At 37.9% G+C, this 20,214-nt stretch overlaps 1 protein-coding gene across 4 annotated transcripts in view; it reads left to right on the top strand.

Moving 5' to 3' along the window:
• The window catches only part of MYO6 (myosin VI), a 112,163-nt gene that overhangs the window by 32,516 nt on the left and 59,433 nt on the right, over nt 1–20,214 (top strand). For all 4 annotated transcript variants that reach the window (XM_075747521.1, XM_075747522.1, XM_075747523.1 and 1 more), the window contains exons 3-9: nt 4,702–4,771; nt 9,717–9,790; nt 11,835–11,964; nt 12,952–13,057; nt 15,282–15,337; nt 17,570–17,667; nt 19,323–19,487. In XM_075747521.1, the coding sequence (XP_075603636.1) occupies nt 4,702–4,771; nt 9,717–9,790; nt 11,835–11,964; nt 12,952–13,057; nt 15,282–15,337; nt 17,570–17,667; nt 19,323–19,487 (699 nt within the window). The remainder of the gene's footprint in view (nt 1–4,701; nt 4,772–9,716; nt 9,791–11,834; nt 11,965–12,951; nt 13,058–15,281; nt 15,338–17,569; nt 17,668–19,322; nt 19,488–20,214) is intronic.

Below are 20,214 nucleotides of genomic sequence, written 5' to 3' on the forward strand. Positions count from 1 at the left end.
ACTTATCTAAGGGAGCAAACAGTTTAAATAGCATAGAGATTATATTCCTATATTTCCATTTAGCAAACTTCCTTGTATTAATAGAGTTGGAATAAAACATTTTCTTGATTACCTTTTCAGTCTTTTCAGGGTGTCATTGATTTCTTTTTATAGTGAAATGTTTCTCATTGCTTTTTGTCTTTTTAAGAAGACTATGTTCTTGTGTACTTATACCATTAATTTGAAGTAGTCAGCATCGATACCCATTATTATCAACTTTGTTTACTTAACATGATAGTCCGAAAGTGCTCTTCAGTAAGAAGGAGTGATCCAGCAGCTTCGGAGTTACCCATGATAATTACAGGGAGGAGAGGAGTAACCTGATCTTGTAAACATATCCGGGCAGTGTAACTTATTATTATTTTTTAATCTGGGTCATTAACATGTCATATGCATTCTCTGTAGGTGCTGGTAGTTTATCAGAGATCACAGGCTGAAAAGAAAATATGTATGCATATGTTTGATTATTGCCTTTTATACCACTTAATGGTTAATGAAAATATTTTGTTAATAACTGCAATAAATGCTGTAAGGCAGCAGTTTTGTGATGTCTTAAAATCTTCCCTCCCTTCGCCACCCATAGCTAACTCTGGAGTTGCAGAGTGGTACCCTCTTGGCTCTGCCTGCCAAGCTGTGTGTGACACAGCAAACGAGGTCAGAGAGCGGATCCACCTTAAAAATGAAGAAGTGGAAAGTTTTCAGGACGGCAGCAAGCGGTGGCAGGAAGGACAGCGTGGCCGTAGGTTGCTTTGTATTATGAAACCAAGTTACCTGGTCCAGACTGGGTGAAGGTAGCTGGGCAACACGCTGATTTACTTAGAAACCAGCAATAGCAGTTTTGGGAACCCCAGCCTATACAAAGTTAACAGCGGCGTTTACATTTCTGTGCCGAGTCTGGATGTCTAAAGGGAGGTGGGGATCTGAGTCACCCAGCCTGCACGTTACAAGGGAGAGTAATCCAAGCCGCAGGAGTGTGTTACCAGAACAGAGGATGCATGTGTTACATGATGGGAGCTACTCCCCAAAAACTAGATCATCGTTTTGCAAGGCTGATAAATGCCATGACTGGAAAGACAACAGAGAAATTGGAGAGTAGTTTGCTAATGAGCATGGTCCCACCTACGACTGGAGCACTACCATGAGGATGGGCTCTGAACCGGACTGGGGAGCTGGGGCTGGGAGCCCTGGCCCATGTCCCGCCAGCAGTCGCACGCTGATGTACTAGGAAGGAGTACAAGGAAGGAGGCGGGTAGAAAGGCAGCCAGTTGTTACGCTCAACTGGTATTGCATTTACACTTCTACTTGGAGTGTACTTCTCTGAACTTACTGGGAATCCGAACCTCAGATCCTGTTGCATCTATTTGCATATATCTCATTTTGTTGTGTTGCTTGAGAGGAAGCTGCAGGGAGAAGGCAGATGACAGTGAAATTGCCAAACGTGAAATTTACTCTTTTCCTGGAGGTAGCAAATGCAAGTCAAGCAATCAGGAAGAGATGCCTCAGAGGGTCTTGCACCCTGAGATACCATCCTGGGACTCTCGTGGCACTGAGGAGTAGGAGACAGGCATTTCCTAGAGCACGAGCCGTAATGAGTTTCTGGCAGTCATTGGGAAGGCATGTGGTGTGGCAGGCACTGGCTGACACCCCTTCTGCAGTCGACTGAGAGACACCTTACGGCCCTGCGCCAGTTCTGAAGGGTCATGGAGGGCTTTATGAGGCACCTGCTCTGGTATGCTGTGAATAACCAGAAAGGTATTTTTCTGGGCTAAGTATAAATGAATAAATGCACTTTGAAAGTAAGGATCAGAACGTCCAAAGTTCAGTGTTTTAAGCTAAGAGTTTGGTTTTTTTTTTTTTTTTAGCAGTGAGCACAGCTTGCTTGCACAAATGAGACATGTTCTTGTCTATCTTACGCACCGTTTGTACTGCTTTAGGCTGGGTTGTGAAATACAGCCGAGAGGTAGGGATGTCTCCTGTCTGTATCTGGAAGGTATAAAGGGAGGCATGGTTACACGTATTGGATTACATGGTAGAAAGAAGATTCTACTTGAATGGAAAGATATCTTTTTTCACTCATCTAGTTTCTGGGAGAGTAGTTGAGATTGAGATTGCCATTGGATTTCAAGGGCTGCTTCATTACAGAGAGGGGGGAAAAAGCCCCCCTACAAAACCCCCTAAACACTCCGTTTGGGCTCCAGAGACCACTTTAGTGTCTTACCCTCTCCAGAACAAGTTTTTCCGAAGCTATGCCTTAATGCAAAAGTCTTCCACCAAATGCCTGAAGTGTTTTCTCCTTACAATAAATGTTTTAGGGAAGAAAAAAAAAAAAAGACAGTAAAGAATTCATTTGGATAATTTTTTATTAATAGACCTGGGATATCTTGCACGTTTTCCTGTTTAATATGTTAGATTTTAATAGTAATCAGCAATACTCAGAGCTCTGCACATCTAGCTAGCTCTTATATACTTACCTACATAACAAGCAATCACCTTGTATAAAGCAGTAGTCCAACTGTGACATACAGGAGTGAAATTCTTTGTTGATGTGGCTGAAACTAGGCTTCATGTTCTGATCTAAAAAAGTCTGACAGAAAAACATCAGCTTTCAGATAAGTCTTCATATTGTTTATTTGTTTTATCACTTCTGAAATATTGTAGAAATTAATTCACAATTCACATTGAAAAAATGAAGGAGGACATAATGCAACATGAATTCTCATTATTTTTTCCATTGACATTTATCTTGGATCAGAAGGCTGAGTGGTGAGGACATTGGAAAAACCCTCTTCTTTCCTTTTTGTCTGGTGTGGCTGGCTTTAGATCCATGAAATGTTAAAGTATCAGAGATTTGTGAAGAGTCTTACAGAATAGCTGGGTATTGTGTTCATTCTCTCCTGTGGAAAAAAAATTCTGTGTTAGTGGTTAAACTTGGGTTACACATCGGCAGACAAGAACAAGAAGTGAAGTTAGATTTTCATGAAACCGGTCATACTCTTTTTAAACTTTTCCACTGTTTCATGCACAGGGAACTGATTACGTGGGAAACTGTTGTGTTCAAATATATCTTTATGCAATGAGAGACACCTTTATCATTGACAAAATTGCAGAGAAAATTATGACGATAATAAGTTTTAACTGTGAGAGGGAGGAAAGGAGGGGGAGTGTCTCTGCCTGCTAAAATTCTGAATAGCAGCTGCAACTTTCTGCGGTAGGTAAAGATGTTCAGGTCTTCCATGGCTCCACCAGGCTCTGATAAAGGATATTTTGGAGGAAGCTGGTCTGATGAAGGTTCAGATGTTCCAAGGTGATCGAGCAGTTCCATTTCCCTTAGGAAAGGTCCTTGTGCATATTTTTCTGCATTAGATCCTGATAAGGGGATGACAAAATACAATTTATTATGGCTACAGATTGCATACTTTGTGATAGCTTTGTAGGGAACGGATATCGTAGACTTGCTGTTTTCTGACTGGCAGCAATTAGTTCTGCTCCGAGAACTCTTCCCATTTCAAAAGGAGTTGGAATTTGTGGCTGTTGGTGATGGTGTAAGCTACAAGAGCTCACGTGCTGTGTCTGTTGTACTGAAACGAAGATGAAGCAAGTTGCTGTCGTTCCCCTAAACTTCCTCGTGAGATGTTTCTCATGGGACTATCTTGCACAGTACAATGTTAGGCAAGCAAACATGTTTGTTTATTAAGGTCATTCTTTAGATCCAGTTGGTTGCCTTTTCAAATATTAGGCTAGACTTCTTGTCTCCATTTCCATGGGGAAAAGGAGACTGCGCCTGCAGCAGCACGGCGGCTGCCGTGTTTAATTGGTAGAGCAGGGGTTTTGTTCATTCATAGGTAGCTCAAACAAGCTATTACTACAGAAAACAAAAAAGTTTAATTAAAACCCTGCCTCTTACAATAGGTATTTTTGTGCAGATGCTGTAACGTGTGTGTGCTGGGATGTTGTTCCTTTTTTGTACAACAATATAAATTATGATTTCTGGAGAATAAAGAAGAAACAAAGTTGCTTTTGTTATGAATTTTTCCAGTTGGACGTGAACACTTGATAAATGACTGTTTTGTATAACTGGAACGCAAGGGTTGAAGGAAGGTGTTACTTTACTTTAGTATTGATTTATCGGAGGAAAAAACCTCAACAAGCAACAACCAAAACTACAGTATTTGGAGATACAGAGGATATTATGTACTGAACATTTATATTTTAAGTAGGAATGTTTTAAAACAGCATATGATAATGACAGCACAGTCCTTTGACTGAACTAATAATTGGGGTTTTATTCTTTGTGTTTCTTCCCAAAACTAAGGAAGTTATGTGTCCTTTACAAAGCTGTTCCCTTTGCAATGTTTTTTTTTTTTTTACATTACACAATATTACAATATTACGTGCAATTTTGGAAATGAGCATCAGATATTACTGCAATAAAAATATGTATTACAGTGACTGCATTTTTTATAATGTAATGTAGTAATGTAAATGCAGTAGCTCCTTTCTGCATCTCAGTAAAATTTCCACTGCTGAAGTATAACGCTGGCAACCTCATTTTAAATCACATACAATTACAGTGCACTCACTTGTATTATCGCATCAGACATCTTTGAACTATATTTATATTTTCATGAAATTCTGACAATGTTAATGTTTTTCATCTTACAGACTTTCCAGGCTGCTATCAATCAAGTGTTTCCTGCGGAAGAGGACAGCAAAAAGGATGTAGAAGATAATTGTAAGTTATGAATTTAAGAATAAATTATGCATTTGAAAAAAATACCTGTATAGAAGAGAATATTGTTTCCTGACAAGCTTCCTGTTTCTTCCTTGTAGTCTTTGTTTTGTTTCTTTGCTTGTATTTATGTATGACCTTTACTAGTCCTGTAAATTTCTTAGTGTAAGCCCATTTGAAACATTATTTATTGTGTTTTCTAGTTTTTGGTTAGGTTAACACTTTTTGGAGGAAGTCACAGTTACATTATTCCCACGAACAACTGTTACCTGACTTCAGATGCGTATCAGATGTCACCTAATTGCATCAGGATCAACTGCATTCAGTGTTATGGGGGTTAACTATTAATTTTATAGTGCAGCAAAAGAATTAGTTGCTTTATCAGCAGCTGTATTGCAGAGCATTTTCCTGCGTGTAACCCATTTCTCAGATAGCATTCCTGTAGAAGTACAGGTAATTAAAAATAAATATTAAGGTAACCTTCCCAAAATTGGAGACAGGAACCTGGACCAGTCGAGGCCACTGGAAAAGGACATAGTGTATAGTGAATTGGATACAGGAGTGCAGCGGGAGGAGTTTTGAGGTGAACTTGTGTAATAAACTTCTGTGTTGATCTGCAGGGCTTTTATTTTGTTAAATATTTTATAGTTAGATGTGTAGAAAGAAATATAGTATTCAAATCTGGGGAGAGAGAACCAAGAAAGGTGAGTAAGCGCTAGCATCAGCTTGTAGACAACTGTTAGACAGTATTTTGCTGCTGCTGTTCTGTGTGAGCACATCACAGAGCCTCTCCTGGCTTGAAAACCCGATGAAGGCAATTCTTTTAAACATTTCCTATGGTGTTTGCTGGTTGATAAAAATACTGATAACTTTGTAAATGGTGGGCAAAAGTATCTTCTATTGTTCTTTATTTAGAATAGAGGCTAGGGCTTTGAAAGTGGTTTATGTAATTTAACCACAATTCCTATTTTGGAATAGGTGTTAGTATTTATGTCCCGTGACAGGAAATACAGCTGCTCCGTAAGGAACAAGATGATGAGACCTGAGGCTTGGGATCTGACTTACATGGTACAATGTCGTTACAGGTGGCACCAAGCTGGTAGCCTTGTTTCCAGCTGCTTATGTTTTTGCAAACGTTACATGGGTTGAAACTTTTCAAAGCTGGTATCTGTATTCTCTGCACATGATGATTATTAGGGAAATGCATTTAATCTGTGCATTTGTCGCAGTGATTTGACTGAGGTGTCCTGGCCCCTCAGCGTGCTGGAGTTGGGGAATTGTAATTTGGAATGAGATTATGGAAATAATTTGAGATTCCAGCAAAATACTATTCAATTAAGTTAAACCATTCTTCCTGTCAGAGGAAACGTCTTCTTTGGCTTACTGAGTAAAATATAAGATTTAAAAATGCTTTGTCCAGTAATCCTTTCTGTATCAAACATTATTTTGAGACTTTTCTAACATATTCTTACTTTTTTGTTCACTAATTGAGGTTTATCTTCAGGATGTGTGAAACCTGAATTAATTTTTCTTCTTCAGCATTTGTGTTGAGCATGTTGATCTTTAAGAAGCAACTTTATAAAATGCTGAGTGCTTTCAGTCTCTCCTTATAATACTGTTCTGAAAAATCCTGAAAAACTAGTTAATGATACACTTACCATTTCAACCTATGCTTTAGTGATTGACTCCCTTCTGGAAGTAATTTGCTGAGGTATTGCTTTTTTGCACCCTTAGTCTTTCATATTCCAGATGCGTTAGCTGCAAGAGATGCCTTTTTGAGAATCTAACCCTTCCTTAAATGTGAATTTTCAATAAATATTGCAAACAGAGACAAAGCATTTACTTTTATTCACACTCTTCTCCCCCTGTCCCAACTCCATTCAGTTTTGGGGGGTTGTCACCATATGTGGAATTTTAATTTTTTTATTTTATTTCTGGGGTGAAACAATTTAGAAAAAATGGGGGGGGGGGCAGGGTATCAGATAAGAATCTTAAAAAAACCCCAAAAGTCCTACAGATGCAGAGCCTTGCAATTACTTGATAAAATTATTTTCCGTACAAACCCTGCTTCACTGTGTGCACAGGAGAGCCAGTGTAAGTGAATTTGACATAGATATTTCCTAGCTTTTAGTGCCTGACTTCACTTCTGTGAACTTTGTGCATGCACATAAGTAAATGTATGGTCTATTAAATGCAATACATACACTGGTTATATTTAGGCATGAGCTGTATGAATATTCAGAACTCTCTCTGGTGACTTCCTTTGCCTCTGGATATGGATGCCTCTTTGAAAGGATTTATTCTGAAGATACATTTTAAAGTTGCTGACATAAGCCTTAGTTTGCATGTCTTGAGTGAAGGCAGTGACATTCCCTCGGGGACCAAGCTGCTATTGTGCACTGAATCTACAGGTATAACTGCTTTAACAAGGGCTGGAATCCTTTTGCAAAGAGAGCACTGGGGATGCACAGAAATCTGGGGTCCTTTGTTGTTTAGATAATTATCAAGTTTTTATTAGGATGCTTAGCTGATGACTGTTTCCCTTAAAACTTACTGCAAACCCTGAGAGGTTCTTATGAAGATTCAGTCAAGGGAGAGGATCGTTTCTTTAAGTGCATGTAGACAATTACTATATAGTAGTTTCTCAACTCAATACTGAGAATCCAAATGACTTAAAAAAATTAGCAAACTTCAAAAGTTAACACCCTGCCCTCCCCAAGCCAGATACAAGAGGAGAAGGAGATTTTAAGGGATATTTTGCGGAGGAAGATGTTTTCTTCTAAAGAACCCAGAAGTTGCAAGGTCCTTTGAGAAGCCTGAATGACTCCAGCCATATGAAGCAAAGCTACGTTTAGTCACGTAAGGGAAGGAAGGGCTCTTACTCAGTGGAGCTATGCAAGCCAGAGGGAGGCTGCGCATCGCTGCTGAACCTGCCTTCGCTTTGGTTCTGCCCCTCTACTCCGCTCTTGTGAGACCCCACCTGGAGTACTGCCTCCAGCTCTGGGGGCCCCAGTACAAGAAAGACATGGAGCTGTTGGAGAGAGTCCAGAGGAGGGCCATGAAGCTGATCAGAGGGCTGGAGCACCTCTCCTATGAGGACAAGCTGAGAGAGTTGGGATTGTTCAGCCTGGAGAAAAGGTGGCTCCGGGGAGACCTTATAGCAGCCTTCCAGTGCCTAAAGGGGGGCTACAGGGCAGGTGGAGAGGGACTGTTTATGAGGGAGTGTAGTGACAGGACAAGGGGTAATGGGTTTAAGCTGAAGGAGGGTAGATTTAGATTAGATGTTAGGAAGAAATTCTTCACTGTGAGGGTGGTGAGGTACTGGAACAGGTTGCCCAGAGAGGCTGTGGCTGCCCCATCCCTGGAAGTGTTCAAGGCCAGGTTGGATGGGGCTTTGGGCAGCCTGGTCTAGTGGAGGGTGTCCCTGCCCATGGCAGGGGGTTTGGAACTAGGTGACCTTTAAGGTCCCTTCCAACCCAAACCATTCTACGATTCTATGATTTGCTTCAGGCCGGGCTGGTGTTGGTGGTAGGAGGCAGAGCCACAGCTGCTCCTCTGTCCACTGTGGGAAGAAGGGTAAAAGATTGAAAATGAAAACACAGATGCTGCTGAGAAGCTCCCGTTATCCTTTGCCACTATCCTTTGGTTCAGCAGGAGGAGTGAATTCTCTCTGAAGGAGAATTTAAGAGTTGCTTACTGTGCTTCAGACATCCTTGCAGGGCGAGATGGCTGGGCAGCTTGACTTTAGGTCATAAGAACTGGCAGCCCTTCTTGCACAGTTGTGTAAATAAGCTGGAATACATTTTTCTCTGCTGAAGCCCTTGAGAAGGGGCATCAATCCAACTTGAGAAACAACTTTGTTGGTCATTATAGATGAGAGATGCAGGGTAGCAGTTACCATTACAGGCATAGTGCTTAATCCATCAGTAGCAGTCAGATGTACACAACTTTTTAAGTGGTACTAATACTGTAAAGTTTACCAGTTTGGTAGTCAGTCAGTTGCAACTAGGTAAGTAGTGTTGCACACTTGAATTTTAAGCGGTGAGAAAAAGAGGATTGAGCATATTTGAAAACTGAGGCTGTGTAATGAGTAGTGCACTCAGTTGTTTTAGGGATAATGTTTTTAATATTGTTACAATGGGAACTGGTAATAACCTCTGTAATTAAGGCTGCTAACGTTTTCCAGTGCTTTACAGCAGAAAACAAGGACCAGCTTTGCCACAGTGTGAACCTGTATGGTTTGAAGCTTTCTGTGGGTGCCCGCTTGCTGCCTTGAGCTGCTGCCTTGTAACTTTTCAGCAGAGTTGCTTGGGGTATTTTATATTAACGAGCTAAGGAGAAAAATAAAGCTAGGTTTTGTTAACATTTTTTTTTCCCCAGCAGTTTCTTTGAGGAGGCCTAGTAGCAACAAAATTCAGAATCGAAACACGAAAGGTTGCATTGGTGCCTGGTGTTGCAATGATGCCTGCTGCCGCCTCTAGAGATTATTTCCTGATTGAATATAAACATCTAAAAATCACCAGGAGTCAGCAGTTATTCTAAACGTCAGATAGGCGGCATTACCCTGGGGATGCTGTGGCTGAGATCGGAGAGGGGAGCTGGAAGGGAGGAAGGGAAAAAAAGTCGGTGTTAGGGATTTTGGTAGGCACCGGTTTCTGCACTTAAGGTCCGGCACGGAGGGAATTGCACTGTGTTTGCCTGAGGCTGGTGAAAGGGAGCTTATTTCTGTAACTCCAGTTGTACAGTAAAGAGCAGGTCTAGGGGTTTTGCAGCGTATATTGAGTCAGCAGTTCTGCCTTAAGACAGCATAAAGAAATGATTGATAGGATTAAACTGTAACCAAAGAGAGGGTAAGTAAAATTCTCCTTAATCCGAAGGTTTCGGTTTTCGGTTGTACACAAAGGTAGTTCTGAGCTCTTAATGGTATATGATTGTCTTTTATTTGCAGGTTCCCTTATGTATTTAAATGAGGCCACTCTGCTTCACAATATCAAAGTTCGGTACAGTAAGGACAGAATTTACGTAAGTATTACGTGTCATGACAACCAGTGTAATGATAGATGCCCTTCCAAAAAATCAACAAAACAAGTGTTTCCAATTCAGTTTTTTTCTATAACAGAAACTAAACAGAAATGGTAGCATTGGAAGTTTAGGAGGTTTTAGGTGCGCTTTTTTTTTTTTTTTTAAAATTATACCTTGTTTGAGATCTGAATCACTTTAATCACATCAATGTTAGCTAATTTTTACCAGGCAGAACAATAGATTTTTCTCTACATGACTGTTCATGTGCAACCATAGCACAGCATTGTATCGCAAAGGTCTGTTTCTTCAGGTAACTTACTTTGCCAGTAGAGTAGCTGTTAACAAAGATGGTTTTCTTTCTTCATTATTTTTGAACGAAGCAAACAGGTGCCGTCTTTGACACCTCCTAGCTCAGATGTCCATCTTAATCTTTTATATTGCTATCAAATTGCCTAATTGTACTTAATGAATTCTGACTAAATTACATTTTGTCCTTGCCATCTGCCCGGACACTGACAGTTGTGAAATAGAAGAAAGATGAGAGTTTTCTTTCTTCCTTATTTTTTTTCTACAAGAAAACTGGCTAATAATACAAAACAGTTCTACGCATTTTCTAAGTGTCTGTGTTAAAATAATAAATTTTTGTGTTAGCGTACTGTTCTAAAATGAATTGGAGTTAAACCCTTTTATATACATAAATAAAATAAGTATAGTTGTTTTCCTTTGCAGTTAATTTTACATAGCTATAAATTCTTTATGGCTTAAGATCAAGCACCAGCTTTAAAATAAATAAAGAAATAAAAATGGCCATTTCCATTCTGGAAAAATAATGATTAAAAAAAGCCCAAACCCACAAAACCTCCAAGGAAGTAAAATTCTAAAACTGAACTGATTATGAGGTAGGATAGCATTTAGCTTCATTTTAAACAAATACTACTAATGTGTTGTCCTGAGCAGGTGTATTTTTGGGGGGGTGGATTGGGAGGGGAAGGTTTGATTTATACTTTAACTACCTTTCCCATATAACTTTAAGATACAGTTTGAATCAACAATTTTTTTGCTTGTTGTTTAATGCTAGTTAACAGTATTTGTCTTGTCACTAAAAGGAAAACTAATGTTAGTAGTTGCAGCTCCTGAAGAACTCTGTGCATATGTTTTCCTTCAGTGAAATAAGTGCTGAAAATAGAAACATCTAAGAATATTCATATATTATGTGTGATCCAGCCTTCTATCAACATATCATGATAGCATCCAAATTTCAGTTGTCTAGGGATGTGCTCAGTAACAGCAAACCAAATAAGTTATTCAAGCTGAAGGTTTATCTGATTTTCTTCAGACCTTTTCCTGCAAATCTGCTTTTTTCTGTGATTCAGACATCTATTCTTCCCTGCATGTAATCTAGCTATTATAACCAAGCTATGAAAGTTGTGTTGTTGTTGCTTGAGGTTTTTTTCCCCCGAAACTTAAAAACTTACTTTTCCCAAATTCCTTCTCTGTGAGAGAACATTTGTATTCTGTATTTCTCGCCGTGGAAGCAGCCATAGCTAATTTCTTTCGGCTGGATGCTTTTATTGCCTGGCTTGAGCGTGTTCCCAGGCAGGATCCTGTCAGTCCTTCCTGCTGAGTTGCTTCCACTAGATATTGAAAAATTATCCTCCTCACTGGAGGAGAGTGCGTTATGCTAGCCAGGAGCTTAGTTTATTCACTTCTGAGGAGGAGGTTGTGGCGTCCTATCCTTCATCCAGTAACTAGGACAATAGGAGATAATTTAAAAGGAGATTGGGAGAAAGGTCAAATTCAGGACATGCTCCGCAGCTCAGTGGTTAGGAAATTCTCCTGAGAGAAGGAGAATTTCATAGAAGTCCTGAGAAGATAATTAGAGGAACTCTGGAAATACATCCCTTCTTGTATCTGCATTAGCTGAAGAGAATTGTAAATGTAATTGTTATACTTGGGCTATAGTCTTCAACAGTAATAGAAAACTGCCGTTAACTACTTGGCTGGATGCTGGCTAATAGTTTGCTGTTAATTGTTTTCTTCACAGACCTATGTAGCCAACATTCTTATTGCAGTGAATCCGTATTTTGATATACCTAAGTTTTATTCTTCAGACACTATTAAAAAGTACCAGGGTAGATCACTTGGAACATTGCCACCACACGTTTTTGCTATTGGTATGTATTGAGCCTCTATTTATCTTTTACGAAAGAAACATTAAATACTTTGCAGTTATCTATAAATTGCCACCAACAGTAATTAATTTATTTTAAAGTATTATAAAATAAAAACACTGACTGCTAAAATTGCAAATCTTCTCATCCTTGATATGCAGTTTGAAGAAATTGCAAATTAGCAACCCTGTTATGATTATTCTGCAACTCCAGTGTTTTATATCTAAGCAGTTTAAATATTTTTTACAGCCGTTAAAAAAAAATAAATTCAGATTTGACAAGCGACAGATGACATAATTATGATTGGCACTGTCTTTCAGTCTAGTGATTTCCTTTGCCTTTTATTACATTGCCAGAGCACACGCACTGTTTCTTTTTATATGCTTGTGTTACAGGCAGAAAGTGCACTGAAATGGTATTAACGTGGTAAACCTGATTTCAGTCACTTTTTTTAAGGAAAAAAAATGTGGAAACTACAAATCAACATTTGACTTGGTAAAAGCCTTCTCACTGTCTTGCATTTTGTATTGTAATCAAACGTATAAATAGCTGAGGTTTCAGTAGCTGTTGGATAACAAGAAAACTACTCACATTTTCCCAAGTTTCCTTTTCTGAGATGTTACAAAGTACAACTGAAAGTTTCCCTTAAAAAAACATGTTAAAGTAAGATTGGTTACTATTTTGTAAATACGTTTAATTCAAGAGATTTACTTCTAGGTGGTTGGTTTTGGTTTGTATTGTCCTGAATATAGTTGACTAGGTCTTTGTTTTCAAAGACTTTAAGCTCTTACATGTCAGTGTTGGAGGGTGAGCAGCTATAATATAAAGGGAAACAGACTTTAATAAGTTGTAATGCACTCAATTTTAAAGATTTACTTTTTATTCCTGAAAAAATGTTACATTTTAATTTTTGCATTGTAGCTTAACATTGTGCTTGCAATTCCCCTGAGTGTTAATTTTTGTCATGTTTAATGTATTCTTCTTTTTAAGCTGATAAAGCATTCCGTGACATGAAAGTGCTCAAGATGAGTCAGTCCATCATAGTCTCTGGAGAATCGGGAGCTGGCAAGACAGAGAACACTAAATTTGTTTTGAGGTTTGTGCTTTTGGACCAAAATTACTCTGTGAATCTCTTGTGTTGATGCATTAGGTTGACATACAGACAGAGCAAATTGTAAGGTAATGAGTAGGTTTAAGACACCTTTCAGTAGGGGTACGTATATGCTTCTATGTGCACTCTAATACAAGAAATTAATTGGGTTAAACTTAAATGCTGACATGATAAAATACAGAAACTGCTACATACTCACAGAAACCTTAACTCAGTTGTAGTGACATCATGTAGTTATTATGGTTTATGATGCAGCCATTTTGGTATTGCACATCTGGTATTGTGGTAGATAAAAACGGAACTAGGCATCTTAACTGTATCTTGCAAGACACTGTTGGTTTTACCATAGATGTGCATTTCTTCATTTTCCCTGTCTTAGTGTTTTTTAGTTTGGTTGAGTATCCAGGGTTTTTAACTCTTGATTTTGAGACGACTGCAGAGATTCTGTAATATACTTTAACCTATTCAGTTTACTGAACAAGATTGAATAATGGGATTTGTTTATTGATGTTCACGTATGACAGATACTAAATTAAGCATATTAAACTACATGGAGGCCATATTGCTGATACATATCAGCCTTGCTCCCTCTTATATGATTTCTTCAATGTTTTTCACCATATTTGTGTTATACTTTAACTGCTTTATATCACTCTGGAACACTGTAACTGGAGAGCACTGCTCCATTAAATTCCCCTATATCATAGGTGGCCTGATTATCCAGGGAAGCACCGTGCAGGCAGTGTGAATACTCTCCCTTCCCTCCCTGTCCTTGTTTCCCTGTATAAATCTTTAATTCCCTTTTCCCTGACATCATGTATTCTCTAGTATTTATGTACAGTAGCAGTATTCCACATCCCATGAAGAATTGTCTTGGCTGGCTGGCTGTCCTTGATACTGCTCTTCGCTGCCTCTGATAGATAGCTGTAAGAATTACTGCAAGGTGCTGGTAATGATTTCTTATGGGGGACATCCTAACTTTGGTCCTTATGCTAAGAGTAAAAAAAGGCAGCAGGCACTGAGGAATGCTCTCAGAGGAGGTTTTTCTTCCACTTCTCAGCAAAGGAAGTTCTGATTACACAGCAGACAAATATCATTGCTGTTGCTTCTCCCCACCACCTGCCCCATAGAGTCCGTGTACAAAACACTGAGTTTTAAAAGCAGGAAGGTTTTTTCCCTTTTGTGATCAGAAAGCAAAAGGTACTAATACAGCTCCTAAAGTTTTTTTTGGAAGGCCCTATTTACAAGAACTGTTTTTAACTCGTCCCAGATTTACTTGTGAATTTCCAGAAAGCATGCCCTGTGCGCAGGAAAAAAATAACTTACTGGATTTATTTTCAAATTCTTTCTTCAGTTGCTAAATTGAATCTTACCTTAATTATGCATCTGCAATTTCCTACCTCACTGTCTCCGTGTGGGATTTTTAGTCATAAATCACAGAACGGTTTTAGGTTGGAACGGACCTTAAAGGTCACCTAGTTCCAACCCCCCTGCCGTGGGCAGGGACACCCTCCACTAGACCAGGTTGCCCAAAGTCCCATCCAACCTGGACTTGAACACTTCCAGGGATGGGGCATCCACAGCTTCTCTGGGCAACCTGTTCCAGTTCCTTACCACCCTCACAGGAAAGAATTTCTTTCTAACATCTATTCTAAATCTACCCTCCTTCAGCTGAAGGCCACTACCCCTTGTCCTAAGACTACAAGCCCTTGTAAACAGTCCCTCTCCAGCTTTCCTGTAGGCCTCCTTCAGGTACTGGAACACTGCTAAAAGTATTAGTATTAACGCTAATAGTTATGAATGCAGCAACTGTATGTATGGAAACAAGTGTTTAATTCACTGAATACACATGAAAACTTATGCATTTACTAAGATTATTAATAAGTACAGATATTACAGTAATAGTTTTATTATATCTGTGTAAAAGTGTAATTTGCATAGACATATGCATGTCTAAAAGAAATTTCTAACGTGTCTTGAAGTATTGAAGAAAAAAATCTGGTGTCCGCAAGATTTTTTTTTTTTTTTTTAACAAAAAAAACAAAAGTCAAACTGCATTTATTTTAAAAGATACAGGTATTTGGAACTTTAATTCAATATGCTTTCCCTTTATTAAATGGTTAGTAATTACGGTGCACAGCCATGCACGCTGTTGAATTGAGGTAACCTGACACATGAAAGATACTAATATTTTTATTTTGCTTTACAGGTATTTGACAGAATCTTATGGTACTGGCCAAGATATTGATGATAGAATTGTAGAAGGTACTGAACTGTCTTTCATTGAATTAAAGGTTCCAATGTTTTAACTTTTTTTTTCAAATTTGAAATGTCAGTCAATAGCAACTAAATAAAAGCTAGGGTGGAAATACTATCAGATTTCCTAGGGCATAATTTGCAGGTAGTTTACCTTGATCCTAAATTTTGAAAACATGTTTTTTTATTTGTGATTCACTTTATTTTTATTTAGTATAGTGTCATACAGTCCTTGATCTAGAAAATGTTTAAGTGTGTGATTGAGTTGAACTTCACACATGTGTGTACCCAAGATTGGATTTTAAGCTGTATGCAATCTGCAAGGACAAGATTATGTTCTCATTACTATCTGTGAGTACCAGAAAAGAGTAATTCCTCCTCCTCATCATAAAGTTCTCAAAAAGTCAGATAAAGCAGGGAAGTTCTTTTAAATGATGGTTCTGGGTTATTTTTCTGTTACTTCTTTCTTGTCAGCACATAATTCGGATTAAGACTTTCATTGTGTCTGCCTTTATAATCGACTCCCAAACAAGGTCAGAAGAGACTGTGTTGATCGTCCAGCTGAGCGTCTTTAATGTTGCATGCACCTCCTAATTGAACAGAAAATAACTTTTTGAGAAAATATAAATATCTTAAAACCAAACAACCCTCATCCAATCTAATAATGCTTCACATGTCAGTTTTAGTCTTCTATAGCATATAGTAGATTTATTTCAGAATTTCATTACTCTGTCTTTTTCTTAAACCAGAAATTTTTTCTTTTGCTTTACATTTGTCTGTGTTCAAATTTGAGCCACTCGATTATTCAAGAGAAGTGCTGCAGGCTTTAATCTCTCATTGCTGTAGGTTTGCTTAAACCAATTCCTTAGCGAAATCCACTGTGTGCTAAAGGAACTCAGAAAGTGGCCAAGAGTTGGATAATGCCTGATGCAGTATGCCATAAAATTGATTGGTACTTGTAGGTATTCTTAGAAGAGTTTGGTTTTTTTAAAATCTAAAACACCATCTGATGCATGAATTTTTAAGTTTTTTAGGCACAATTTTAATGAGCATGCTTACAGCATATGTATTACTAGAGGAACCTTTAACCTATCTGACAGACCTCTTGCAATTTGTTTTAATTCATAATCTTTTCTTTAAAACTGTTAATATTATGTAAAATACCTGAATAATTATCAAAAATCTCTTAAGAAGTCAGTTTTGAAAGTCAGATTTGCATTTTAATGAGCATTGAATATTTTAAAAAAAAGAAAATCCAGCCAAACCAAAAAAGTTAATGTTCATGTTGTCCTACTAAATGATGCAATATTATCCATACTTTATCCAACAGTTGTAGTTACTCCTTCATTCTTTAATTTTTATAGGAGCAGATTTGTAGATGGTTGTCAGTGGAGTTTTAAATCTGAGTTTTTGCTCAGTTTCCAATGCCATATTTTTGAGCTAGAAGTCTCAAAAAATCTTGCAGATCTTTTCAATGGTTTATTGTTAGTGCAGTTCAGTAAATCGGTTTTCTTTGATCTTCAGATCTAGTACAATGCGGTCTTTCAGAGGCCTTGTGTTTCACAGCTCATAAGCATTTTCAGACTCCTTAAACTGTGCATGATGTTTATATATATGCATTAGATTGCTGCCACTCTTTCTGTATGAGCTTTAAGGTGCTTGAAGACAGCAGCTAGGAAAAATAAAATCACTCAATCACTTAATTGACCTAATTTGAAAGGGCATTTTTAAGTTGTTTTTGAAATCAACACGCTCTTTTAATAAGTTTTTTTTATTCCCTAATCAATCTAACATGTTGCATGCATGACATTTAAGTGGCATTTTTGTCTGTGGAATAAGTGGGTAGTTTAGATTTTATAATAACAACTCATTGGGAAGTGTCAAATTATGTGTGGTCTCATATAGTTTATGTATCAGTTATTTACCTACTTGCTGTAGAACAACATCACCAAATAATTTTCAGTGTTCATCGCTGAATTTCTTACAGAAATAATATAATAAGAGAAAATAACACTTTGCGGTGTTATGTGATATTTAAGTATTTCATTGTAAGTTCCACCACAGTATATCCAGTACAATTTGCAAAATAGATTATTCCTTATAGGTAATATTTTTCCTTTAATTTTCATACCTTCTTCCCATTAAGTTCACTGGATAATTACGATGTATTTGTTCTGTCTTTGTTAGTTTGTTGATCAAATTTTAACACTGCAAAAATACTAATTTTAATTTTTTAAACAGCAAATCCCCTATTAGAAGCCTTTGGAAATGCAAAGACTGTTCGTAACAACAACAGCAGTCGTTTCGGGAAATTTGTTGAAATTCACTTCAATGAAAAGGTACTGGAATTTTGTTACAGGTAACCAGTGATGATTTTTTACCATCAAATGGAAATGCTAGTCTGGCAGTAGGCTGAATAGATTTGTTAATCTTGCAGCAAATAGCTACTGTCCTGCTTTACAGATTTGGTTTGCATTCTACCACCTTGAAATGAAAATCAAAGCCACACAGTACTGCATCACTACTGGAAAACAGTGGGTCAAGTCAGTAACAAAAGTGCTTCCATCCATAAAAGAATAAATATTGTTCCCTTCATGGCAAAAAGGCACATCTAAAGAGTAACTTACTGTTAAGTATTTATGCATTCCTTTAATGCATAAATAACTGTGAGTTGCATATTAGTTGCAAACAGATATAAACTTATTTTAATACTTTAACACTTTAAATGAATGATTGATGGCTTTATGTATTTGTATGAAATTTTGCGACATCACATTAGTATTAGGTATGTGACAGAAGTCATGGAATTGTTTTTTGTCAGAAGTGCTATTCACTGTGTAGCTTATGAAAAACTTTGGGTGTAGTTTATTTTGGATAGCGTGTGTATACACACATTCCACAATTAAGGATGACTGTAGGGCTGTCCAGCATGTCCAAGGTGAAGAACATTGCTGACAATCCCTGTAGAGATTATGTACGTGCCTCCTCATCTTCCTGATTGAGGACATAAAGAAACAAATTCTTGCAGTTTATTCCTGCAGAGTTTAAGCTCATCATCTGGTCTCGAACTTGTGGTCTTTTCCAAAGTTCTCATCACTTGTTTTTATAACTAAACTTCAGATCTTTGATATTTTAGATAGTGAATAACTAAATTCCTTTAAGGGTAGAGGGACTCTATCTGTTGGTCCAGTTCATGTTAATAAACTTATGGAAAGGACCCAAATTTCTACTTGGAATGATGCATTCCTGCTGTGTCAACTTATCTGTCAACATGGTGTTTCAGATTAATTGCTTCAGATGAGGCAATTGGCACTCAAACTATCTTCAGAAACTGCTTAAAAGCCTGTTTCAGCTTTCCAGTGCAAGATCAGCCTGTTTACTTAAGCTTTTTTTTTTTTTACAAGACTCCATACTTCACAAAAATTCCCTTTGTGGTGACCTTATTAGGTCTGATTTCTCAAAGAAATACAAGTACAGACTAGGGCCTCCTGAATGACTGTATAACCATAGTCAAATGTGTCATTCAGTAAGTCCTTCCTAGCTGCTGTAATGGCCATAAGCTCAGGAATTTCTTTGCTATTCAGATTTGTCTAGGCACAGGGAATTTTATCATAGGCCAGATGATAGTCTCAGTGAAATGCAACTAGAGAAGGTTGTAATAGAGCTTTCTGATATCCACTGAAAGTGAAAGGGTGGCTGTAGCAATGCTCTTTGCAGGAACTACTGGAATTCTATCAAGGATTTCAGCTTGTTGGGGTGAAGCAGACCCTTCTTTTAAATGTGCAATACATGAGTGTGGGCGTGTGAGAAGTTAGGGAAAGGCAATAGGTTTTTTTCTAAGCTTCATACGTATTAGGTATAGATATATTTTAATCTTCTTTGGAGCAGTGTCCATTGAGCGAGCCATGATCAGACAAATGTAAATTGAAACCTTCTGAATCTCAAATAATCCAAAAAATATTCAGATAATCAGAAAAATATTTCTTCTTCCTAGAACTCGGTGGTTGGTGGATTTGTATCACACTACCTTCTGGAGAAATCTAGGATCTGTGTGCAAGGCAAAGAAGAGAGGAATTATCATATCTTTTACAGGCTTTGTGCTGGTGCTCCAGAAGACATTAGGGAAAAACTATATCTAAGCTCTCCTGACAACTTTAGGGTGAGTACCAGAGTCAGTGTTTGTAAAGCTTCTCATATTGCCATTCATGGATTTTTCATATAATCATACTAAAATCTCTGTTTATTAGCTTTGACAGACTCCTTCCTGTTACAGAAATCAGAAGATTTTTTTTTTATTAAATATATTTGATCTGGAAGTAATGCTGTCTGCCATTTTCTGTATTGGATTGCTTTTTCCCTATGTATTAAAATTGAGGAATCTTTGCTTTTTCCAGAAACGTACTGTTCCATACCCAGCTGCTAATAATGTTGTTATGGGCTCTTCTAGCGGTGTAGAGTGTAAATTTCTTGATTGTGATCTAACTGTTCTGTGGGTAACCCATCTTTAAAGTCCTGAAAACTGCATTTATTTCTTCCTATTCCAACCATGCGTTTAGGAAGATGTAGGAGTTGTCCCACGATTCTCTCTTAAATTATTCTTCCCCCATGGTTCCCACCAAGGATCAGACCATGGTGACAAGGTGGTTGTGTTTCTCTGTTCCAGTCCATGTGCTTTCACATAACTTCTCTTTTCTGCTCTGTTGCACCTTGTTCCTATCATACTGTACTTTACACTCTAGATTGTCATTTGTACTGCTCCAGTTTTGAGCCTCTCCCATTCCTCTCATCATACTTCTCTTTCATTCTTGGTCACTCCAGGTTACATGATAAGACTCACCAGTCCCTTTCAGCTGAAAGCTTACCCTTGTATCTCCAATTGACCCAAA

Source organism: Balearica regulorum, chromosome 3 (assembly GCF_011004875.1).
Source record: "Balearica regulorum gibbericeps isolate bBalReg1 chromosome 3, bBalReg1.pri, whole genome shotgun sequence".
In the NCBI taxonomy this organism is placed as follows: Eukaryota; Metazoa; Chordata; class Aves; order Gruiformes; family Gruidae; genus Balearica; species Balearica regulorum.